Below are 22,162 nucleotides of genomic sequence, written 5' to 3' on the forward strand. Positions count from 1 at the left end.
CATCGATCATAATCTTAGCATTCCTTTATTTTAGGCTAAACTTTCATTCAAAGGTAAATCTCACCTATGCTTTAATAAAATGGGATGGACATTCCATATGTTAGAAATTTCATAAGACCTACGACGGGACATAGGCTTTCGAGAGTATCGGCCGTGATATTAGAAAGCTTAAATTTGCTTGAGCCTTCGAAATTACTAAGCTAAGTAAACTTGAACTTTAGTTTTAGTATTCTAATCATGCAATTATCTCAAGTCGGATCTTTTGATTCCTCTATTCAAAATCATTTTTCAGACTTTTAATGAGATCAGGGAGCGGAACGATACGAATGGCATCGAGCATGAGTCGAAGTCGAAAGGCCGGTGAGGGTCGGCGATCCCGTTATCGATCGCGATTGAGACCTAATTAATGATTAATAATTGGATTTAGAGGTAGTGAAGGTGCATGTGGAAACGTCTAGAGAGAGAAAAGGGGGCGGGAAGATCGCATTGGGAAGCGGCCAGCATCGGAAATGCTGCTCCAACGAGCTTCTCCTCCCCCATCAGTTTGATTCGCCAGTCCCTGTACACGTGTCCCTCCTCCCTGGCCCCACCACCATCCGCCACGTGGCTCCTCCTCCTCATCTCTCTCTCTCTCCCCGCAACTCCATCTCCCTCGGTTTCTCTCACCTCGTTGTACACACGAACGCAAGCAAAACTCGGTCATTCACTCCCCGATTTCCCCATCGACGAGCCCTGAGCAATCAATAAAGGAAACTCTGGCAAAGAAATTCCTGCATGTCAGCTTCTTCTTCTTCTTCTTCTTCTGCTCTCTCTCTCTCTCTAGCCTTCCCTCGTTACGTATCATTACGAACGACACTCTCAAGCCCGAGGACACCCATGACAACGGGAACAGCGGAAAAAGTTTGAGACTTTTTGGTTCTGGATTCTTGATTCCTTCTCTCGCCTGCAGAATCTGTGAAAATCTGCACGTGGGTGGCCCCCCTGCACATGCAAAAACAAAGAAAGAACGACCCGTCGTACATTCTCCTCCTCCTCCTCCTTCTTCGTCTGATGGAACTGTAACTGTGCGGCTGTGATTGTGGCCGAGCGTTGTATTTTGTAAAGGAAAGGAATATATCAATATAAATAGTGATTGAAATGGCGGGGAACGAATGGATAAACGGGTACTTGGAGGCGATACTGGACAGCGGCGGAGGGGGGTCGTCGGAGCAGGCCGTGCAGAAGGAGGTGAAGATGCGGGAGAGGGGGGACTTCAACCCGACCAAGTACTTCGTGGAGGAGGTGGTGACCGGCGTCGACGAGACCGACCTCCACCGGACGTGGATCAAGGTCGTCGCCACCCGCAGCTCCCGCGACCGCAGCTCCCGCCTGGAGAACATGTGCTGGCGGATCTGGCATCTCACCCGTAAGAAGAAGCAGGTGATATCCCGAGTCAGCTCTTTCGATGCTTCTGTTCTTTTTTCCCCGAGAATATCTGGTGCGTCCATTATGTGATCGTTGCGAGAGATATTTCTGGCGCGTGTGATCGGCTTGTTTGATGGTGTTTTAAGCTTTTCGGGATAAGAGAAGACAGGTCTAGAGATTGAATCCTGATATTCTATCTTATGGTCCTTTTATGGTTGGATGGAAATATACCTAGTCCATTTAACTTGGTGATTGTTCCTATAAATATGTTTCATTAATGTTAACAGCTTGTTTCGCGACGTTGAGCTTTTTTCTGTCTGACTGTTGATTGTTTGAATTGGAGGACAGGTCAAGAATTCGAATCCCGACACCGTCTCTTTTAAATAAATTTATCATAGTTGGCCTTTGCCTTTTCGTTTTATTGTTGTGTCACTTCATCCTTAGGTTCATGTTTGATGTCTGGCTTGATCAATTGAGAAGGGGAACCTGTGAGATGTATGCATTGTCCTGGGTCCGTTCTTCTTACAGAATCATGGTTAGTGGTTACCTCACACACACATTGACGTGCAAATTCCATTCAGGAGTGTACATGCGCCTGTTAGCTTGGGCGACAGGCTATCTACATGTGAAGCTTGAATTTGTATTGATTCCTAAGTACCAAAAGTTTTCAGATGAGTGGGAGTCTCTGTTTGTGAGCTCTTACTGAAAGTCTTTGTTTGGAGTTGAGTGCCTATAATGCATGAGAAGCAAAAAGAAAACGAGGATTTCGTCGAGAAATGATCCAGTTATCTGAGGATTCTAGATTTAGGGGACACTTACAAGTAAGGAGGGGGGAAAAAGGAGAAATCAGAATAGGCGGATCTATATTTAGTATGGACCAGGAATATCATGCCAAACAGAGGTTTTTCGCTTCTATGAATTTCGTACTTTTAACACAAATTGACTGAGGTGTTTGTCCTATATATTCTTCTACTTGATTGGAGGAACTTGTGGCCGATCTGTTTATTGGATAGCCTCAGATCTTTTCCATCAGCTGGTCAGTTATGGAGTGTCCATTTGGTACACTAGCCGATTGGCCAATTGTTCAATGATTCAGCACATTCTGTAGGAAGTGCAGTTCAAGTTGGAACTGCATCATAAATGAAAACAACCCCCAAGATGTCATGACTAGAACAGATGTCCGTGGTGCACATGGCGCCCACACGTTTCCAGCAGTGTCATTAATAATTTTGTTTACGTGCTTAGGCGTTTTGAGACTAACATGTATGTGTCTGTCATGAAAAACCCCGACATATTGCGATTCAGTTGAGTTTTATTTCTGAAGTAGCATTTCACACGAAACTGAGTTTTTGACTCAGTAACTCAGTAATCTTACCGATTTCCCAATTTTTCAGTTCTCTATAAAGCAGAGTAAAAATTATAGTTGTGTCATGCTTCTAGTCATAAGTTCAATACCCGGAAAACTAATCGACTCTGATGCATATGTGCTATCAACATTTTCCCAGCTCTGTCATTGATTGGTCTTCCTGAGTCATTTTTATTGTTGGGACATATTGCTCATTGGACAAACCTAGCATGCGTTACCTATTACAGAATATAAACCCGGCATATTGTAGATAGTGAAGGCTTTGAGTTCTTAAAGATACCAGTACTAAATGATGTCAAAGATTTCGCGCTCGGCTCTCTGTTTATCTGTTCTTGCATCTTTTCCCATGCTTTTGTATCTCTCAATAGAGCATGTGTGACCGACATTTTAAGCACTACTTTGTTCTCTGTATCTTGTGGTAGAGACCATTCATTGTTACATTGCTATTAGCTTTATCAAGGTGAAGCAATTGCCGACCCTGTATCTTCTTAGTTTTCCAACTGAAATTTTAAGGAGCCTTTGTCATCAGTTGGAATGGGAGGAGCTGCAAAGGCTGGCGAAACGGAGGTGGGAACGGGAACAAGGACGGAGGGATGCAACAGAAGACATGTCCGAGGACTTATCAGAAGGAGAGAAAGGGGACATCGTGGGAGAGTTGATGCTGAGTGAGACCCCGAGAAAGAAGTTTCAGAGAAATTTTTCCAATCTGGAAGTATGGTCAGATGACAAAAAGGAAAAGAAGCTTTACATTGTCCTAATAAGGTATAGTTTTTCTTTTTGGCTTAAGTGTTGTTTAGTGAACTTCTTGCTATAGTGTGTCTATGAGGGGATAAATATGGGGATTTTCAGCCGTTAGCTGGCGAGAGAGTGTAACTTTCAGCTTCTTGTATTTATGTTTTGGAAGTAATATTAGCTGAGACATACAACTTAAAGTTACCGTTAATGTTGTCAGGTATCTTATTTCATTTCCCTTCTGAAATTCTGCTGAAGTAGGTTAACCTTTTTTCATAATCAAAGAATACTATAGCATAATACTTTAACTGAATTATACACCAGATATGCTGATCTAACAACAAGGCCATTTATCCTGAGTTCGTTAGGCTACTTGAAGGCAGAGGAATGAACAGTTTGGATGTCATCCCATACACCTGAGTGTTTAAATTTTGAGCCTACTTATGAACTCCAAGATACTCTAGATCTTAGCATCGACCTTTTATCTATTGTCATGCAATCCGTCTGCATTCCTACGAATTGTGAACTCATCATTCACTCTGGAGCTATACTGATGATGTTCAACTCATTGATCCAACTTATTGTTCGGACCAGTTTGCATGGTTTGGTCCGTGGGGAGCAAATGGAACTTGGTCGGGACTCTGATACTGGTGGACAGGTATGCACAACTATGTTGATTTGTGTCGATTCTCGCGCATTGGCTAATTGAACACTGTGCACAGGTTAAATATGTGGTTGAGCTTTCTCGAGCGCTTGCTAGAATGCCTGGGGTATACAGGGTTGATCTTTTCACCCGCCAAATCTCCTCCCCAGAAGTCGACTGGGGTTATGGGGAACCAACAGAGATGCTAACTGCTGGCCCAGAAGACGCCGACACCAATGAGTTGGGAGAGAGTAGCGGGGCATACATTATAAGGATTCCATTTGGTCCACGAAATGAGTATCTCCACAAGGAATCTCTCTGGCCATATATTCAAGAATTCGTCGACGGGGCGTTAGCTCACATTTTGAACATGTCGAAAGTTCTCGGAGAACAAATAGGCAGGGGCCAGCCTGTGTGGCCATATGTGATTCATGGTCATTATGCAGATGCGGGAGATAGTGCTGCCCTTCTCTCAGGTGCTCTTAACATCCCGATGGTCTTGACGGGTCACTCACTAGGGAGGAACAAGCTTGAGCAGCTCCTCAAGATGGGACGGCAATCGAAGGAAGATATAAACTCAACATACAAAATCATGAGGAGAATTGAAGCAGAGGAACTTTCTCTTGATGCCGCTGAGCTTGTCATTACTAGTACGAAGCAGGAAATCGAAGAGCAGTGGGGTCTTTATGATGGGTTTGATGTCAAGCTTGAGAAAGTTTTGCGCGCTCGTGCTCGACGTGGGGTGAACTGTCATGGGCGGTACATGCCGAGGATGGTGGTAGGGATTTATCCTTTCTTGTTGTTCATCACACCTCAGTCAAACATGATTATACCTGTTGGCAGTTCCAAGATCTATTACTGTTTTATATCGATAATAATATTCAAAAGGAAATGACACAAGATTTGTTACTCTAAAGGTTACTAAAACGTAGTGATGTAGTTGTCCAAAGAAGGAATTGAAATTAATAGTTGGATAGTCATTCGCAGTGCGCTAGCTCATTTAGTTTCTGATATCACTGTTTCTTTTACAGGTTATTCCACCTGGCATGGATTTTAGCAATGTCAATGTCCAGGAAGATACCCCTGAGGTTGATGGGGAACTGGCAGCGCTTATTGGCGGTGTTGACGGCTCTTCCCCCAAATCCCTCCCGGCAATATGGTCAGAAGTGAGTATCTTAATCTTCTTTCTCTTCCTAATAATAAATTTGTCTAAGAAAGGCTCTGATGGCACTCTTAAACGACACACTAGAAAGCAGCTAGGTTGACTGGCAAGCTCAGAGGTAATTACTCCAATTGGTTGACAAACCTTCCTTGATAGGACAGTTCAGAAACCTTCTTTCTCCAATGTACAATCCCGGAGTGATTGTCTAGGATTTTGCATTGCCAATGTGTTTATGCACTAGCGTTTGTTATCCTTTCTCATTGCTAAAGCCTCTTTTCTGTCAGGTGATGAGATTCCTCACAAATCCCCACAAGCCGATGATCTTGGCTTTATCAAGGCCAGATCCGAAGAAGAACATAACAACTCTCGTGAAAGCCTTTGGAGAATGCCGCCCTCTAAGGGAGCTTGCAAATCTTGTAAGAATGATGTTTGCCGTGTATAACTATGACATGAACATCCAGGTGTGACTAAGTGGCGATCTTTTTCCGCAGACATTGATCATGGGCAACAGGGATGACATAGATGAGATGTCTTCCGGAAACGCCAGCGTTCTTACAACAGTGCTGAAACTAGTGGACAAGTACGATCTTTATGGGCAAGTTGCCTTCCCCAAGCATCACAGGCAGTCTGATGTTCCAGAAATTTATCGTCTGGCGGCGAAAACAAAGGTTTCCTCTCCACTGTATTCAAGGTCCGCAGCCTCAGTCCTAACAATGATAGGAAACTAATCCCACCTTGCATGTTGCAGGGCGTTTTCATCAATCCAGCTCTAGTTGAGCCATTTGGTCTTACTCTGATCGAGGTATTGTATAGTTTATCTCTAGTTTTTTTTTTTTGGTGAAGATAGTTTATCTCTTGTTTGTAAAAGATAATTCCTAGGAACATTGAGTCCCACTTCATCTGCTTTACGAATAATGTAGGCAGCAGCACATGGGCTTCCAATGGTGGCTACTAAAAACGGTGGACCAGTTGACATTCACCAAGTAAGTTTGACCTGCCCACAGCAATATCAAGCATATGTTTCCCACAAATCTTCCCTTTTCTCTTTTGTTTTTGTTTTTAGTTCGGCGTGAGATGTTGAATTCGGAATTTTCTTCTAAATCCTTATGTTTTGCTATGTGATTTAGGCACTGAATAATGGGCTTCTTGTGGACCCTCATGATCAACAAGCTATCGCCGATGCACTGCTCAAGCTGGTCTCAGAGAAGTCCTTGTGGCTTGAATGCAGGAAGAATGGTTGGAAAAACATACACCTGTTCTCGTGGCCTGAGCATTGCCGAACGTACTTGACTAGGGTGGCAGCATGCCGGATGAGACACCCGCAATGGCAAACTGCTACACCAGAGGATGAAATTCCAGACGAAGAGTCCTTGAATGATTCGCTAAAGGATGTGCAAGATATGTCCCTTAGGCTCTCAGTTGATGGAGAAAAATCTTCATTAAATGGATCTCTTGACTATGCAGCAATAGCTTCTGGAGACCCAGAGCTCCAGGACCAAGTGAAAAGAGTCCTTAGCAAAATTAAGAAGCAAGAATCTTCTGAATCGATTGACGGTGAAGGTGGAAAGAAACCACTTGAGAGTTCGGTGAGCAAGTATCCCATGTTGAGGCGGCGGCGTAGGTTGATAGTTATAGCTGTTGACTGCTATGACAGTGATGGGGCCCCTGAAGAGAAGATGCTTCAGATAGTGCAAGATGTTATGAAGGCCGTCCGATCGGACCCACAAGCCGCTAGGGTCTCTGGGTTCGCTCTATCAACGGCTATGCCAGTTTCAGAAACCCTGGAATTCTTGAAGTCGGTGAACATCCAAGTGAATGAGTTCGATGCTTTGATCTGTAGCAGTGGGAGTGAAGTGTATTACCCCGGGGCCTACACAGAGGAAGATGGAAAGCTTATTCCGGACCCGGATTATGCCTCACATATCGACTACCGTTGGGGTTGCGAGGGCTTAAAGAGGACCATTTGGAAGCTGTTGAATACATCAGAAGAAGAAGAGAAACATGAGAAACCTTTTAGTCCCATCGAGGAGGATACGGAATCGAGCAATTCACATTGCATCTCATACTTTATAAAGGAGCTTAGTATGGTAAGCAGAGTCTATTGTTCAAAATGTGCAGAACGGTCATTATAACATTGTTATAACTGACTCTAATAGTAATGGCAAAAGGGTATTGATAGGGGAATACTTTGCAGGGAAAGAAAGTGGATGATTTGAGGCAGAAACTCAGAATGCGGGGACTCCGTTGTCATCCGATGTATTGCCGGAACTTAACTAGAATGCAGATCATTCCTCTTCTGGCATCTCGAGCACAAGCACTCAGGTATGTTTCTTTTTTCTCTTCGTTGGTGAACGGGTCAAATTAGCCCAAATTAAATGTTCGTTCCCGTGACATGATCCAGATGGCTATACTTGCACATTCACTAGGTTGGTGTGATTTCGAAGTTGAAAACTGCTACATATTCTGCCAAATCCATAATTGGCTCATTGGACCATCTATGGCAGTGCATTATCTGACCATTGTCTTGAATGATCTATCAGTCCAGTTTTTCCAGTTAGAGAGATCAGATTATAGGAAAATTGTATTCGTATGTTTGGGCGAAGTAAAAGCTAGTGTCTCTGTGACAGGACGGATTGCTTTTCGCGCAAATGACCATCGTCATTGGACGATTTCCTTAATTTCTTAAGCAGATTGACATTGTTTCTCATGTAAGAGGGTGTTTGCATTGCCTTTTATCCTTAGGTACCTGTTTGTGCGCTGGAGATTGAACGTCGCAAACATGTACGTAGTCCTTGGGGAGAGCGGCGACACTGACCACGAGGAGATGATCGCTGGGGCCCACAGCACCGTCATAATGAAAGGGGTGGTGTCGAGGGGGTCAGAGGAGCTGCTCAGGACGGCGGGAAGCTACCTGAGGGACGACATCGTCCCGGAGGAGAGCCCGCTGGTGACTTACCTGAGCGAGGGTGCAACTCCGGGTGAGATTGCTGGTGCTCTCAAGCTGGGCTCTAAATCAGCCTCTGGGATGTGATGGGGGAAGTAGTAGTAGTTGTAGTAATGCTTTGACTTATGTCTCTCTCTTGTTTTTTATATGCTGCACCTTCTTCTCACAGCATTGAGAAAGGTGCTTCAGCTACAGCGTTATTTGCCAGAGATGGCTATCAACTTCATACCTTATTCCCTGGTAGTTGTCATACTTGAACTTGCAAGTTCTATATGCGGCCTATCGGTCCGCTCCGATGAATTTCAAATCGCCGGAGAGGGAACGGCATACTGCGTGGTTTTTGAAAGCGAGCACGGAATTTCAAATTAGCGAACTATCCATAAATTTCTCTCCTTTTCCTCCTTTTTGAGCAAGGAAATCAAGTGTGCATTTTCCGAAAGCTCCCTTTTAGAAACCTGGACTTTTTCTGCTGGCGTTCGTTCGATATAGTGATTATAATGCGCCGGTTCCGATCCGTGATTCGATAACCAAATGTCGCATTGAACTTGCTTGAATGTTCTTGTTTGCTTGGACTTAGCTGAAGGCCTAGCGATGCATATTCAAGATCTTTTTGGTTCTTAAACTGGAGTTCTCTTTGGGCTTAAGTAATTGTATACACATATCAACATCGCATATTTTTGTGATGATTTGGGCTCGTAGCTTCAATTATTATTTTTTGATTTCGTTTTTACGAGGTTTTATTTTCCCTAAACCCCATTTCAAACTGTTAATTAAAGTAGGTTTAAGTCAATGATTAAGAGTGTAAGATTGAGTGAGCTTTCCCCCTATATCAGAAAAATTGTCCAAAAAGTCCCAAATCTATTGCATTTTGGCCAATTCGGTCATAACTTTATAGTTGTGCCAATTAATCCTAACCTTCTGCTAGTTTGTCAACTTAGTCATTCTGACTAATTTTGGCCGGAAATTGTTGAAGTAGACGCCGGCCATCCTACGTGGCACGGTCAATGTTGATGTGAAAACTATTTGATTTTTTTATTTGATTTTTTTATTTTCTCTTTTTTTAAAAAAAATATCTTTTTTTTATTGATATTGTCCAACAAGCCGACAACCCCTGCCGGCTATTGGGCTGAGGGCCTTCATGCCCTCACCAGTTATAAGCGAGAGCCGCAACCCGTCGCCTAGTGGTCGGCGAGGACCGTTAGCCTCGCCAGCTACTTGGGGAGCTTTGTGGCCCTCGCCCGGCCGGTCTTCAATAATAAAAAGGGAAAGAATTATTAAAAGATTCAAAAATTTTCCACTTCAACGTTGATTGCGCCATTAGGACGAGTGGTGTCCACATAAGCAACTTTCGGCCAAAATTGGATAAAGGATTAAATTGGCAAATTTAGGATATAGAACTTTGGAATAATTTTTCCCCTTTATTCTTATGAAAAAATAAAGTTGATTGGTGACAAGGAATCGGCCAACATGGAGAAACACAACAAGATAATATTCCCCAGGAGGCCGCTTTCAATCCAGCATTCGATCTAACCCACTTTGATGCATTCTTAAATTCGATGCTATGTTGATCAAATATGCTTAATGTCATCTTAGAACTGACAGGGAAAAAGGCATTGAGAAAAAAGGTAGAAAAGATAACTTCATGTCCACGCAAACAAGAACCACTTCGATGCTTTTTCTGGACATTTAGCAGAGTCATAAGTATTTTGAGGAAAATGGAGAAAATTACCAAAACAGTCCTAAACCTATTGTAATTGTGTAAATTTAGTCATAAACTTTTTTTTGGTCAATTCAGTCCTAAACCTTTTGCAATTGTGCCAATTTTTTTTAAATCAAATAATTGTGTCAATTTAGTCCTAAACCACTCTCGCAGCTAGCAAGGGCAGCGACCCTCGCCCAAGGGCGAGCAATTGGCAGGAGACTGGCGGCCGAAAGCAAAAAAAGAAAATAAAAAAAAGGCAGGTTAAAAAATAATTAAAAATTTTAAAATATTATTAAAAATTTATCATGTCGGTGCCGATGGAGCCAGGTCGGCGTTGGCTGGCCAAATGGACTGAATTGGCACAATTACAAAAGGTTTAGAATTAAATGACTAAAAAAAATTTAGAACCGAATTGGCACGATTACAATAGATTTAAAACTTTTTTGGTAATTTTCCTAGGAAAATGAGAGAAGTGGGCGGCCACCATAAGGTATTGTGCTTCTTAGACTTTTCACTGTTGTATCGTAAAATAGAAAATCATATCGAGATTGAGATTTATTGAACAGCCAAAATCTACCGCATTCTTCTGGAGTTCAAAATGTAATTTCTATTTAATGTCGCATGTTTAGAATATTTGAAGGTAAAGAAAGATGTTTTGATCTAAAAATCTGTAGTATTCTTAACTATATAAAATTGTTAAGTGTCCTTTCTCTGTTTTCTTATTTTCGAGGGAAAACAATGGAAGCTTTTGAATTCTAAAAGGAAACTCAAAAAATGTATTCTAGGATCTTTTTAAATGCTGTTAGAAATTAGGAAAAATTCTAAATAAGGATGGTCCAAAGTGCTCTCATTTTCTTAAATAAAGGCCCGAAGTAACATAGCATGTTTCAATTAATTGCTTGAATTAGCCATGTAATCTCAAAAAAGGGTCTGATTTTAAGGGCATCTTGGTCATTTGCCATTTTTGATTTTTTAATATTTTATTTTTTCCTTTTTTCTATTTTTAAAAATTAATTAAAAAAAACACCCTACACTCAGGGGGGAGGCGAAGGCCAATGAGGTCGCCGACTAGAGGTGAGGGTTAGCAAGAGAGGGTCGTGCCCTCTCTCGGAATTTAGGTGCAATCCTCACATAGGACCGGGTGGGGGTCGCCGGGCCTCGCCTTGACTAAGGCGGGGGTCGTCGGTCTTCCCCTAGTCAGGGGGGGGGCTAGTGACCCCCACCCAAATTTGGGAAAGGGCCTTGAGACTAGACTTTTTTTTAAGATTTTATGGCCATTTTAGGCTCTTATTTGAAATAATATTTACTTCATATTCGTTTTTGAGAAAATGAGGGTACTTCGTGCTCTTATTTGAAACATGATTCACTTGAGACCATTGTTTAAGAAAACAAAGGACCTTGGCCCTTATTTAAAATTTTTCCCAAAAATTATAATAAAAGAACACCAACTTTTTTCAATAAAAATGCCTCAAACTTTAATTCCAATGCCAAGTTTGTTATGGACTTTTTTTTGTGTCTAGAAAAACACCAACTTTGACTGTATTCCAAAATCTACCATGAGCTCTTGTCTAAAAAAATCACAAACTTTTAATATAGTCTCAAATCTGCCATTGTTAACCCACCATTCAAAGATTGCCATTAGTTGTTTGAGAAGCATTTCCATGTCGATAACAAATTCATATTAGCAAGGTAATGTGAAAAATATCTCCGAAAGACAATCGTTCTTCAATATGACAATTGGGGAAATTAGGGACAACTAACGACGAATTTTAAACAAATGGCTAATGGGGGCAAATTTGGGACTATAGTCAAAGTTGATTTTTTTTTTAAGACAAACAAAAGTTTGGAGTAGATTTATTGAACCTAAAGTTGGGTTCGATTTTAGACAAAAAAAAAAAGGGTTAATACTACGAAAAATATCAAACTGATACACTTGTGACAAATTTACCCTAAATTATTTTTTTGATCACAAAAAATCCTAAACTGGTACACTTGTGATAAATTTACCCCAAACTAGTACACTTGTGACAAAATTTACCCTCCGTTAATTTTAGTTAAATCTAATCGTCAAATTACTGAGTTGTATGACATGTGGTAGTTGATGGGTATATACCAGTTTAAGATTTTTACCATCTGTTTGTCACAGGTGTATTAATTTGGGATTTTTCATGATATTAACCTAATTTTACTGAGGGTAAATTTGTCATAGGCATACCAATTTTAGATTTTTCGTGGTTAAAAAAATTAATTTATAGTAAATTTGTCACGGATATACCAGTTTAGAGTTTTTTGTGGTAAACAAATAGTTTGAGATAAATTTATCATAGGTGTACCAATTTGGGGTTTTTCATGGTATTAACAAAAAAAAAAATGTTCGGGACAAATTTGGATTGGAACTAAAGTTGAGGTTATCTTTTGAAAAAGAGCATTTAGGGCAGAATTGGGACTAAACCTAAAGTTGTAAGGTTTTTAGGGGAATTAACATGTTTCTTATTTTACTTCACTATATATATCCGAAATGCATGCCATTTTTTCCCTCACATTATTGTCAATATCCCACAATCAATTTTCCTTTGTTATGCAGCACCTGATGACTGCAAGGATTTGTGGTTATTTTGTAGTCGACGGAATTGCTTAATTACAGTCCATTAATTTCAAATGGGCTTGTGTGTCACCTTCATAATTGAGGTAAATTGAATTTACTCCCCAATTTAATTTGGGAGGATCCATGTGAGAAAATCCTGAGGTTGCAGCTTTCACTCCCTTATGTGCAGATTTGTTTCCTCATATTCAATTTCTGCATTAGCATCGCCGACAATAATCGAAAGGAAGACACATAAGTGCATGAAAGGAAGCTAATAACGCTTCCTTGAAAATGTTGTGCACATTATTCAATCCCAGAAAAAAAAAATCCTGAGGTTGCAACTTTCACTTCTTCATGTGCAAATTTGTTTCCTGAAATTCAAATAGCGTCACCAACAATAGGGATGATCGATGATCGGTTCTAGGATAGCTGGAATCTACCTATCAAAATCAATTCCCAATTTTTGGGCAGACGCGTTTTCCTCATATTATGACTTACGTGTTTCACTTGCTCGGGTGAAACGAGTTTCCAATCGAGGTATAAAAACAATGTTTAGAGACATATAATACACAAAGCCTAATACAGATAATCTGTACAAGAAAATGCCAACAACTCCATAAAAATCAACTCGAAAGGAAGACAAATTAGTGCCATCAAAGGAAGCTCATGAGGCTTCCTTGAAAATAATGTGCACATTATACAATGCCAGGAAAAAATCCTCAGATTGCAACTTTAACTCCTTCATGTGCAGATTTGTTCCCCGATATTCAATTTGTACATTAGCATCACCAACAGTAGGGATGATCAATGATCGGTGCTAGAATAGCTGGAATCTACCTATTAGAATCGGTTCCCGATTTTTGAAGAAACGCGTTTCCGTCACATTATGACTTACCTGTTTCACTTGCTCAGGTGAAACGAGTTTCCAATCGAGGTATTACAACAATAGTTAGAGAAATATAACACTCAAAGCATGATGCAGGTATTCTGTACAAGAAAATGCCAACAACTCCATAAAAATCAACTCGAAAGGAAGACAAATAAGTGCATCAGAGGAAGTTCATGAGGCTTCCTTGAAAATATAGTGCACATTATTCAATGCCTGGAAAAATTCGGGTTGCAATTTTCACTCCCTCGTGCAGATTTGTTTCTTAATATTCAATTTCTTCATTAGCGTCATCATCAGTGGGGATGATCGATGATCGGTCCTAAAATAGCTGGAATCTATCTATCAGAATCGGTTCCAGAATTTTGGAGAGACTCGTTTCACTCACATTATGACTTACGTGTTTCACTTGCTCGGGTGAAACGAGTTTCCAATCGAGGTATTAAAACAATGGTTAGAGAAATATAACACACAAAGCCTAATGCAGATAATCTGTTCAAGAAATGCCAACAACTCCATAAAAATCAACTCGAAAGCAAGACAAATAAGTGCATAAAAGGAAGTTCATAAGGCTTCCTAATAAATGTTGTGCACATTATTCAATCCCAGAAATATTGGCTTATTAATTAATAAGATAAAAAGAAAAAATGAAAGTTCATCAAGGGCACGTTGAATTTTGCACTGTTAAATCCTCTTAAGCTCTTTGATTCTCGTACCAGAAGAAGATTCAATTGGCCGGAACCACGCTGTGCGCATCTTCCTCGACCTTAAACCCCTTAAGGTTGTCCATCCGAAGGGTTAGATCTTTGATCTTGTCATCCACAGCCTCATACAATATTTTCATCTCATCCATCTCCATCAGATCAACCACATTCTTACCCGAAAGGTGATCCATCAACAGCAGCTCGATCTCGAGATCGCGGTTCCGATTCATCCCGTTTTCGAGCTTAAGCTCCAGCATCGACACGTCCTTAGGGCGATAGTCCTCGTGGTTCAGCATGTGCTTTCCCTGCTTCTTGGTGGGCAGGCTCTGGAACCTCTCGAGTACCTGGTGAGCCTCTGCCGGTGACGGCCAGACGTGGGGCTCCGCATCGTTCGCGGTGTAGATCAGCGCGCAGGCATCGACCCCACACAGCGTCTTGAGCTCGCTCGCCTTCTTCAGCAGCCCACCCTTTCTCTTCCGGAAGGTCGTCTTCCGGACCGAGTCGTTCGTGATCAGCTCCAACCTAACCTTCTTCCGACCCATGTTGTGAACAAGCACAATTTGATGGACCTTAGAGGGCAATTTATAGGGGGCTCTCATCACATATATGACAAGGTCCGATGTGTTATCTTTAGAACAAGGACGTCTCGCGCATGATTCATGCATCGACAAAAAAAGAGAGACGCAACGTATCGCCGATTATAATTGGTAAATTGATCGCAGGCGGAAAGGCGAAAAATTTCCATTTTGCGAGACCACTGCCGCCCTTCGCGGAAATTATAGCTGGATATTTGGAGGATGAACCTTAGTAGCGACAATGTACTATAAAGTTCTTTCTATTTTTTTCGAAGTCTTAATACGAAAGAAATCTTGGTATAGTAACCCGCATTCATCTTATAGAAGACTAGCTCATCATCGCTATCTGGGTATGTATGATCTGGATGTTTCCATCTTTGAAGTTGCCATGTCAAGAAACTTGGGAGTCAAGACGAGGGCTAAACTTTATCTTAAGGCCCGTGCTATGCACCTGAGGAAAAAAAAATCAAACTTTCTTCTTCTGTTTTTTGTGAAAAATGATACAAATAGTCCATGAACTTTGGTTCAATATGCAATGTGATCTCTATACTTTTAGTTTATTCAATGTAATTTTTGAACTTTTGGTACATATTCAATATAGTTCTTGGATTATATGAAAATATTCAATGTTGTTTTCGATCTTAAACTAATGAAAATACTATATTGAACTTTTTCATATAAGTCAAGGATTACATTGAATATGTACAAACAATCCAGGGACTATATTGAATGAATTAAAAGTTCGATAATCACATTAAACATTAGGCTAAAGTTCATGAATTACATTGCACATTGAGCCAAAGTTCAGGAATCATATGTGTCATTATCCTTGTTTTTTTGTTTGAAAAAGGGTTAAGTCGAATACGAAAATTTTAACGTCGTAAATCCATTATCCTTATTTTATCACCTAATAAAACATGAAATAGAACCCTCTAGGAGGCAAAGAAAGAAAAAATCTAGTACTAATTTTTTAAAACCGTGGAATGTTTATTGGCTTTGTCTTGTATTGACAATTTTTATCCAATTCTTTACATTTTAAACCTTTATTTTTTTCGTTCATTGCTTACATAAAGATATTGAAAATCCCAAGTCCTCTTTATATGCTCTTCTTTTTTCACATCGATTGCTAGGAGGACACCATAGTTTTCCTTCCTCATTGTGCAGGCCTTTTTAAATTTGGACCTCAATTTTTTGGAGTTAACTTTCTCTCTCTATACTTAATTTTTCAAAATTCGGGGAATTTATATTTATTAAAACTCCTTTTCTACTTTATTTTTACAACTAATATTTGAGAATATACGACATTCTTTTAGAGTTATGACAATGATCATAACCATGAAATTTAAATATGTGAAGAAATTATGATGCAAAAATACTGTTTTAACGTTTATTAGATTATCTAATGTTGTAGATTTGCCTTGTACGAAAATTTACTTTACATGTATCGAAGATCTTATATTTGCTGTTTCATCAAAACGGAACTTACCATGGACCATTTTTCTTTGGAACTTGGACACAGATGTTTGGCATTTTAAAAGCAAAATGCCATAGTATATGTGCAACCACTAAGGCAAGTGCGACGCCTCTATTCACTCGAGCCGAATCCATACTGTGAACCACCAAACGGTGCCGATAGTCAAGGAGTCCCGGCCAACGGTCCTCCTGTCCCGACACTTCCTACTGCATTCCGAATGGTGGTCAACACCGTCAGTACGATCGGCTTGATATTTTGTGTCTTTGCAGGCTCCCCGGTGAGAACGTAACTTGAGCCAAGTCCGACAATCTTTCAACCAAGTCCCAGCTTCCTCGTAGCAAGCCTAGCCTCCGAGTCAACATAGCATCAAAAGAGTGTGAACTGAATTATGGAAAGTCTCACTCCATGCATGGCCACACCACATTGGTGAAAAGTTTAGAGAGAGATTGCATTTGAAGTGGTGGACTTGTTTTCTTTTTCATATTGTCCATATTGGGCCATTGACGTTGTGGCTCTTTTGTGATTTTGTTTCATGCAAGCAAAAAGGTTTGTTCTTGACAGGGAAATCATGTAGGGTAGACACCCACAGGCCAAGAGTCCCTCTGCCTCTGTTCTGCAGAACCGAAAGCTGAGAGCTAACAGTTGTAGTTCATTCATGCACAGCCGTCGGTCAAAGAAAGTGCACAACTTGAACGGCAAGTTTGGTGATAGTTCAGAAAAGGAAAGCTTATTTTTGCAAGATAAGATCAGTTTCCTATCTTGAATTTATATATTGACTTGCCTGATTAAAGCATATTGCATATCTTGCATATTTTGAGTGTATTGCATAAAAGTGGATATTTTTTAAAATATAGGTTGATTGAGAATTTTTTCTAATCCGCAACTTGCCATACAATCGAGAAAGTCTATCTTTTTAGGATTGTTGATGGAATACTCGATTAGGCAAGGATTTGGGTTCAATCGTTAATCGTAGGATTACGAATTAAAGATTGACTCAAATATTCACGAAATATTTTAAAATTTGATTAATATATCCACTTTCTTGATTTGAATTAACATTTTACCTACTTTCCTTGTTTGAACTTGTTGATTGTCAATCATTATCTTTTAGAATGTATTGTCTCGCATGATATATTTTAACGATATATTTTAAATTCTTAAAAGACATCGTATTTAGATAGTTTTTGCATATAGACTAGATTGCATCTTAGAATTAAAATCATGTAGATATTTACATATTTGCATGTCTGACTTAATTCTAGAACATTTTAACTTAGATTTGCATTCTAGGATAGAATCTGCATATTTGAATAAACTTTCGTGTCTAAAAATAATATATCTTCAATAGGTTAAGGTTTATGCAAATTTAAACTCCAAAATATGCAAGATAATTAGCTTTAGGCATAGTTTTCTTTAGGGTCGTTAATTATTCCGAAAATACAAAAATAAATCATTCATGTCATGTCATCACGCATTAGACATCATCTTTGCCATGTCATATAGATTACATTTAAGTTTATATTGCATGTAGAATTGCATGTTTAGGGTTTTAATTAATCCGCACGTCATGTAGTTGATTTAGTTGAACCGAACCATCGTTCATAGTATAGTTTAATTTAATTGCATGTCATCTAGGTTATTCGTGTAGTTAATTAAATTAATTTCATATGCGTGCTTAGGATTTCCTTGCATTTAATTTAATTCATTTGCATCTTAGATTAAATTCATTAATTGCATAAAGGTTAGTCTTTATCCGATTAAAAAGAGAAAATCCAAAAGTGAGAACAATTTGCCAGCGCATGCTTCTTGCAATTATCTTGAGTTCTAGTTGTTGTTTAATTTAATTGATTGTGCACCAGCATGACAACCTTTGATAGTGATTTAGGTTAAAATCAATTAAATGATTTTTCATGAAATAAAATGGTACCGAAAGGGTGTTAGAGTAATCTAGCATAATCAAGTCTCCGGACTCTTAATCTTTGGTCCGTAGAAGTAATTTAGTTCTCCCGCTAATTTACTTAGGTTTCTAATCAATCTACCCAAAAGCGATTAGTGTCGGCTCCAAATTTAAAATACATTGCATGTTAATTATTTGAACCCCGAGTTGCGATTTGATATGGGCTTAGGAGAGTCCGAATTAGGTTAGTTAAGTAATTAACTTAATATTCCATTAGCCTTAAAAAATTTTAATTTTAGGTCGCGACATACACAGACATTTCAAAATCCACAGGAGTGCCATAACGAGCTATCGGAATAGTGGGGATAGCTGCCATATTACTAAGGTTCTGAAAATATAGCAAGAGTGAGCTATTGCCAAACAAGAAAAACATCTAAATATTACAAAACCTGATTTAAATATCGCTTAACGCCAATTTATTAGTCTGACGCATATTATTATACTCATTTAAATGTCAAACAGCAAAACCACATCAATCAATCAGGCAATTGAAGTAGGAATGATACTCACACTGGATGGGTATGACATGCACTTGCGAATATGCATTTATGTATTTATCTCATCTTTACGTTATATTTTTGTTCACAATTTGCAAAATTTATTGCCAAGAACCCACAGATTCCACCCCGACATCCGCGAATGACACTACCAAGCTTTCCATGCTTGGGCATTTTGACTCGAGACTTCCCCGATCACACAGTAGGGAATACCCGGATCACACAGCCAGGGCTTCCAAAACACCTGGGGTTCCATCAGAACTCTATCCGATGGATAACTCTTTACATCTTATTACTCCATGATTAATGCACACATGTATTTATATGGTATGCCACATGATCATGCCATATGCAATTCAATCAATTAACTACTATCCAGTATCCACAGAAACATTTTTCTCATGTAACAATTTAATCTATCCCAACAAAGAAATCAGGACAGATTTAGGCTCGATTTCCCACTACAGTTATTTTGTTAATTAATTTCATAAAATTTCGAAACTTCACAGAATGGTAGTTCCCCTAGTGGTGATAAATTTTCATTTGAAGTCCCTCGGCATTAGATCCACAGATTATGTTGTTTTGTCTAAATTTCGTGACTTGCTCATCGAGAGACCAATTCACACACTAATTGAAGTTGCACTTTTACCCAAGTAAATAAACTCCAAAAATTTCCAAAATAATATACGTTATAGTTTAGGATGTTGGAAGTAACTTTTATGTTTTAACCTAAGATATTTGGGGTCCAGAAAAAGGAGAACAAAAATAGAAAAGACAAAGGGTCATAATAGTTTCAAACCGATGCATCTTACAAGATTTACTCATATAGTCATTTTCCTTTCACATAGGCACGAAATCTACCTTACACACTACCATTAGCATAACATACTCCACATAAATCAAGTCTAGCAAATTGAATCACCAAAGTGTGATAAAAAGATGTTAGACTTGCCTTAAATGCACAAAGAACTTCAATTCTTGTGAAAATCACCCTTGACTCTTCCTTGCAACTCTCTTGAGAGCAAAATGAGATTGTAAGTGAAATTTTGTCAATGAAAATGAGAGGGGGAGAGATATTTTCGGTTAAGAATAAGAAGAGGAAGAAAAGCTTGAGTGAAATCTTAAAATTTTCATAAAATCTCACTGGCCTAAATGGGTGGCATGAATAGTGAATTAGTAAACTTTAAAAAAAGCTACTTGAGTGGATTTTTTTTTGGCGCAAATCCCATGAAAATAGTCTCTCCTTGGACGACCACTATGTATATGGGAATGACTCCAGTACTCTTTCATCCGCTGGTACAAAATCCGTTGCTATTGGACTTGGCAAGTACATATTTTGGACATAAGTGGGGTGAAATGTCCATTTTGCCCCCATAATCTTAATTATGTATATTATGTACATTAAACCTTAGTTTAGAATATAGTTTTCTCTATAATTAATTAGCATTTCGATTAGCATAATATTATTGGCTTTATTATCAAATAATTAGTCACAAGACATTTTCAAATTGTTAGAATACTCAATTGATTCTAATATCATATATTAAGCTCTTGATAATTTTTCTTAGAAGTTAACGTATACTATAATCCTTTAATTGATTTATTCATATAATTGACTTAGTAAAAGAAAAATCAACATCTAATTTATACCATAACCATACGTGATTGGCTACATAACATTTTTAAGGTGTCCCCTTTATATGGTGATTGATGGTTACCTATAATTTCTCATCGGAGAAATTGAGCTTGTATTGTCAATTATAAAAAAATTACATGACATTAGTTAATTCTAAGTCAAGTAATTTAATTCTAATATGTTTATCGCCTTTAAATAATTAGCCGAGAAAATCAGGATGTCACAACTATTCCGGATAAGGAAGACCATGTTTGCTTGTTAAAAAAATCATTATATAGGCTGAAACAGTTTCCTAAGCGATGGTATAAGCATTTTGATGGCTAGTCGGGACTATTTGAAAAGTTAGATGGATAGTTGTGTTTACTTTAAAAGATTGAATGATGGGTATTTGATATATCTGTTGCTATATGTTAATGATATGTTGATAGCAACTAAGAATATATTTGACATTGATGTGTTGAAGAGGCAATTGAGCGCTGAATTTGAGATAAAAGAGTTAGGTGCTGCAACAAAAATTTTGGGTGTGGAGATTTTGCCGGATAGGACTGCGGGAGTATCACGTCTATTTCAAAAGAAATATATTAAGAAGATTGTAACACGTTTTAATATGCGATCGAGAAAGTACGTGAATACACCATTAGCAAAGCACTTTAAACTTTCGGTTAAGTTATCACCGCATACCGAGGAGGAGGAGGAGCATATGTCTCGTGTTCCTTATTCTAGTGCCGTTGGTAATATTATGTATGCTATGATATGCACTATGCATGATATTTCACAAGCTATGAGTGTTATTAGTCGTTATATGAAATTTCCTAGTAAAACTCATTGGGAAGCTGTGAAATGAATCTTTAGAGATTTGAATGAGACAAATGACGTTGGTATAGCGTACCAAAGGGACATTAATGGATGTGAAACCACAGGTTATGTGGATTCAAATCATGCATGTGACTTGGATGAGTGCATGTCTTTAGTAGGGTATATATTTACGCTTGCAAATGGTGCGATTAGTTGGAAGGTGTCTTTACAAGACTATGTTACCTTGTCTTCAATCGAGGCAGAGTATATGGTACTTACCTTTATAGCGAATGAGGCGATATGGCTAAAAAGTTTGTTCTTGGACTTTGAGTTAGAGCAGATAAGTGTTGATATACACTATGATAACCAAGATGCGATATATCCGGCGTATAATTCGGTTTATCACGAACGGACGAAATATATCGGCATTAGGTATCCCTTCATCCGAGATGTCTTAACGAAGGGTAAGGTTGCTGTGAAAAAAATTGCTACAGCAGAGAACCCAGCAGACATGATGACCAAGCATGTTCCTTTAGCAAAGTTTAAGCTCCGCTTGAGCACCATTGACATCTGCAGAGTGTGAGCGCCTGTCGAGGCATTGGGAGAGTATCATGGATGGTGAGCACTATTGACTTGGCTACAACTATCAAGCCAAGGTGGGGAATTGTTAAATATGTCTCGAGTTTGAATAATTTGCGGATATAGATCGGTTTGTGAAATTGATTTATTAAAGAAAAGGAAAATCTTGAAAACATACAAGATTTGTCCAAGTTGTTTTCATGAACTGTAATTTACTGCAGAGGGACATCTTTTGTCTGAAAGAGCTAAAATATATTATTGATATTTTTTTTTTTTGGCTCGTGAGACCCATGAAGTAATTAAAGGAAAGAAAAACAAAAGAGAGGGTTTTAATTCCTTTGGTATTATGCCTGCGGCAACTGGACAAAAACAGATTCCACAAAGTATGACGAGCAGTACAAGGAAAGAAGAATCCGTGTACAATAGACTCCACGAAAAGGACGACGCGAACGAAAAGGAAATAGACACCATTGTGAAGTTCTCTTTGGTCGCGTACAAAGGAGTTCCTCAACATGTTGATTT

The 22,162-nt window shown here is 39.0% G+C and overlaps 2 protein-coding genes across 2 annotated transcripts; one reads left to right on the forward strand and one right to left on the reverse strand.

Moving 5' to 3' along the window:
* Positions 1–649: 649 nt before the first annotated feature.
* On the forward strand, positions 650–8,489 carry LOC115743402 (probable sucrose-phosphate synthase 3). The gene is made up of 12 exons (XM_030678162.2): positions 650–1,419; positions 3,300–3,532; positions 4,097–4,160; positions 4,225–4,923; positions 5,177–5,311; positions 5,592–5,723; positions 5,799–5,975; positions 6,056–6,109; positions 6,228–6,290; positions 6,435–7,394; positions 7,502–7,629; positions 8,050–8,489. The coding sequence occupies exons 1-12, from the start codon at positions 1,138–1,140 to the stop codon at positions 8,336–8,338; spliced, it is 3,216 nt and encodes a 1,071-aa protein (XP_030534022.1). The 5' UTR covers positions 650–1,137; the 3' UTR covers positions 8,339–8,489.
* A 5,401-nt stretch (positions 8,490–13,890) lies between these two features.
* On the reverse strand, positions 13,891–14,691 carry LOC115743396 (agamous-like MADS-box protein AGL80). The gene has a single exon (XM_030678155.2). The coding sequence runs from the start codon at positions 14,667–14,669 to the stop codon at positions 14,151–14,153; it is 519 nt and encodes a 172-aa protein (XP_030534015.1). The 5' UTR covers positions 14,670–14,691; the 3' UTR covers positions 13,891–14,150.
* Positions 14,692–22,162: the final 7,471 nt, after the last annotated feature.

The sequence above is a fragment of the Rhodamnia argentea genome, chromosome 1, assembly GCF_020921035.1.
Source record: "Rhodamnia argentea isolate NSW1041297 chromosome 1, ASM2092103v1, whole genome shotgun sequence".
Taxonomy (NCBI): Eukaryota; Viridiplantae; Streptophyta; class Magnoliopsida; order Myrtales; family Myrtaceae; genus Rhodamnia; species Rhodamnia argentea.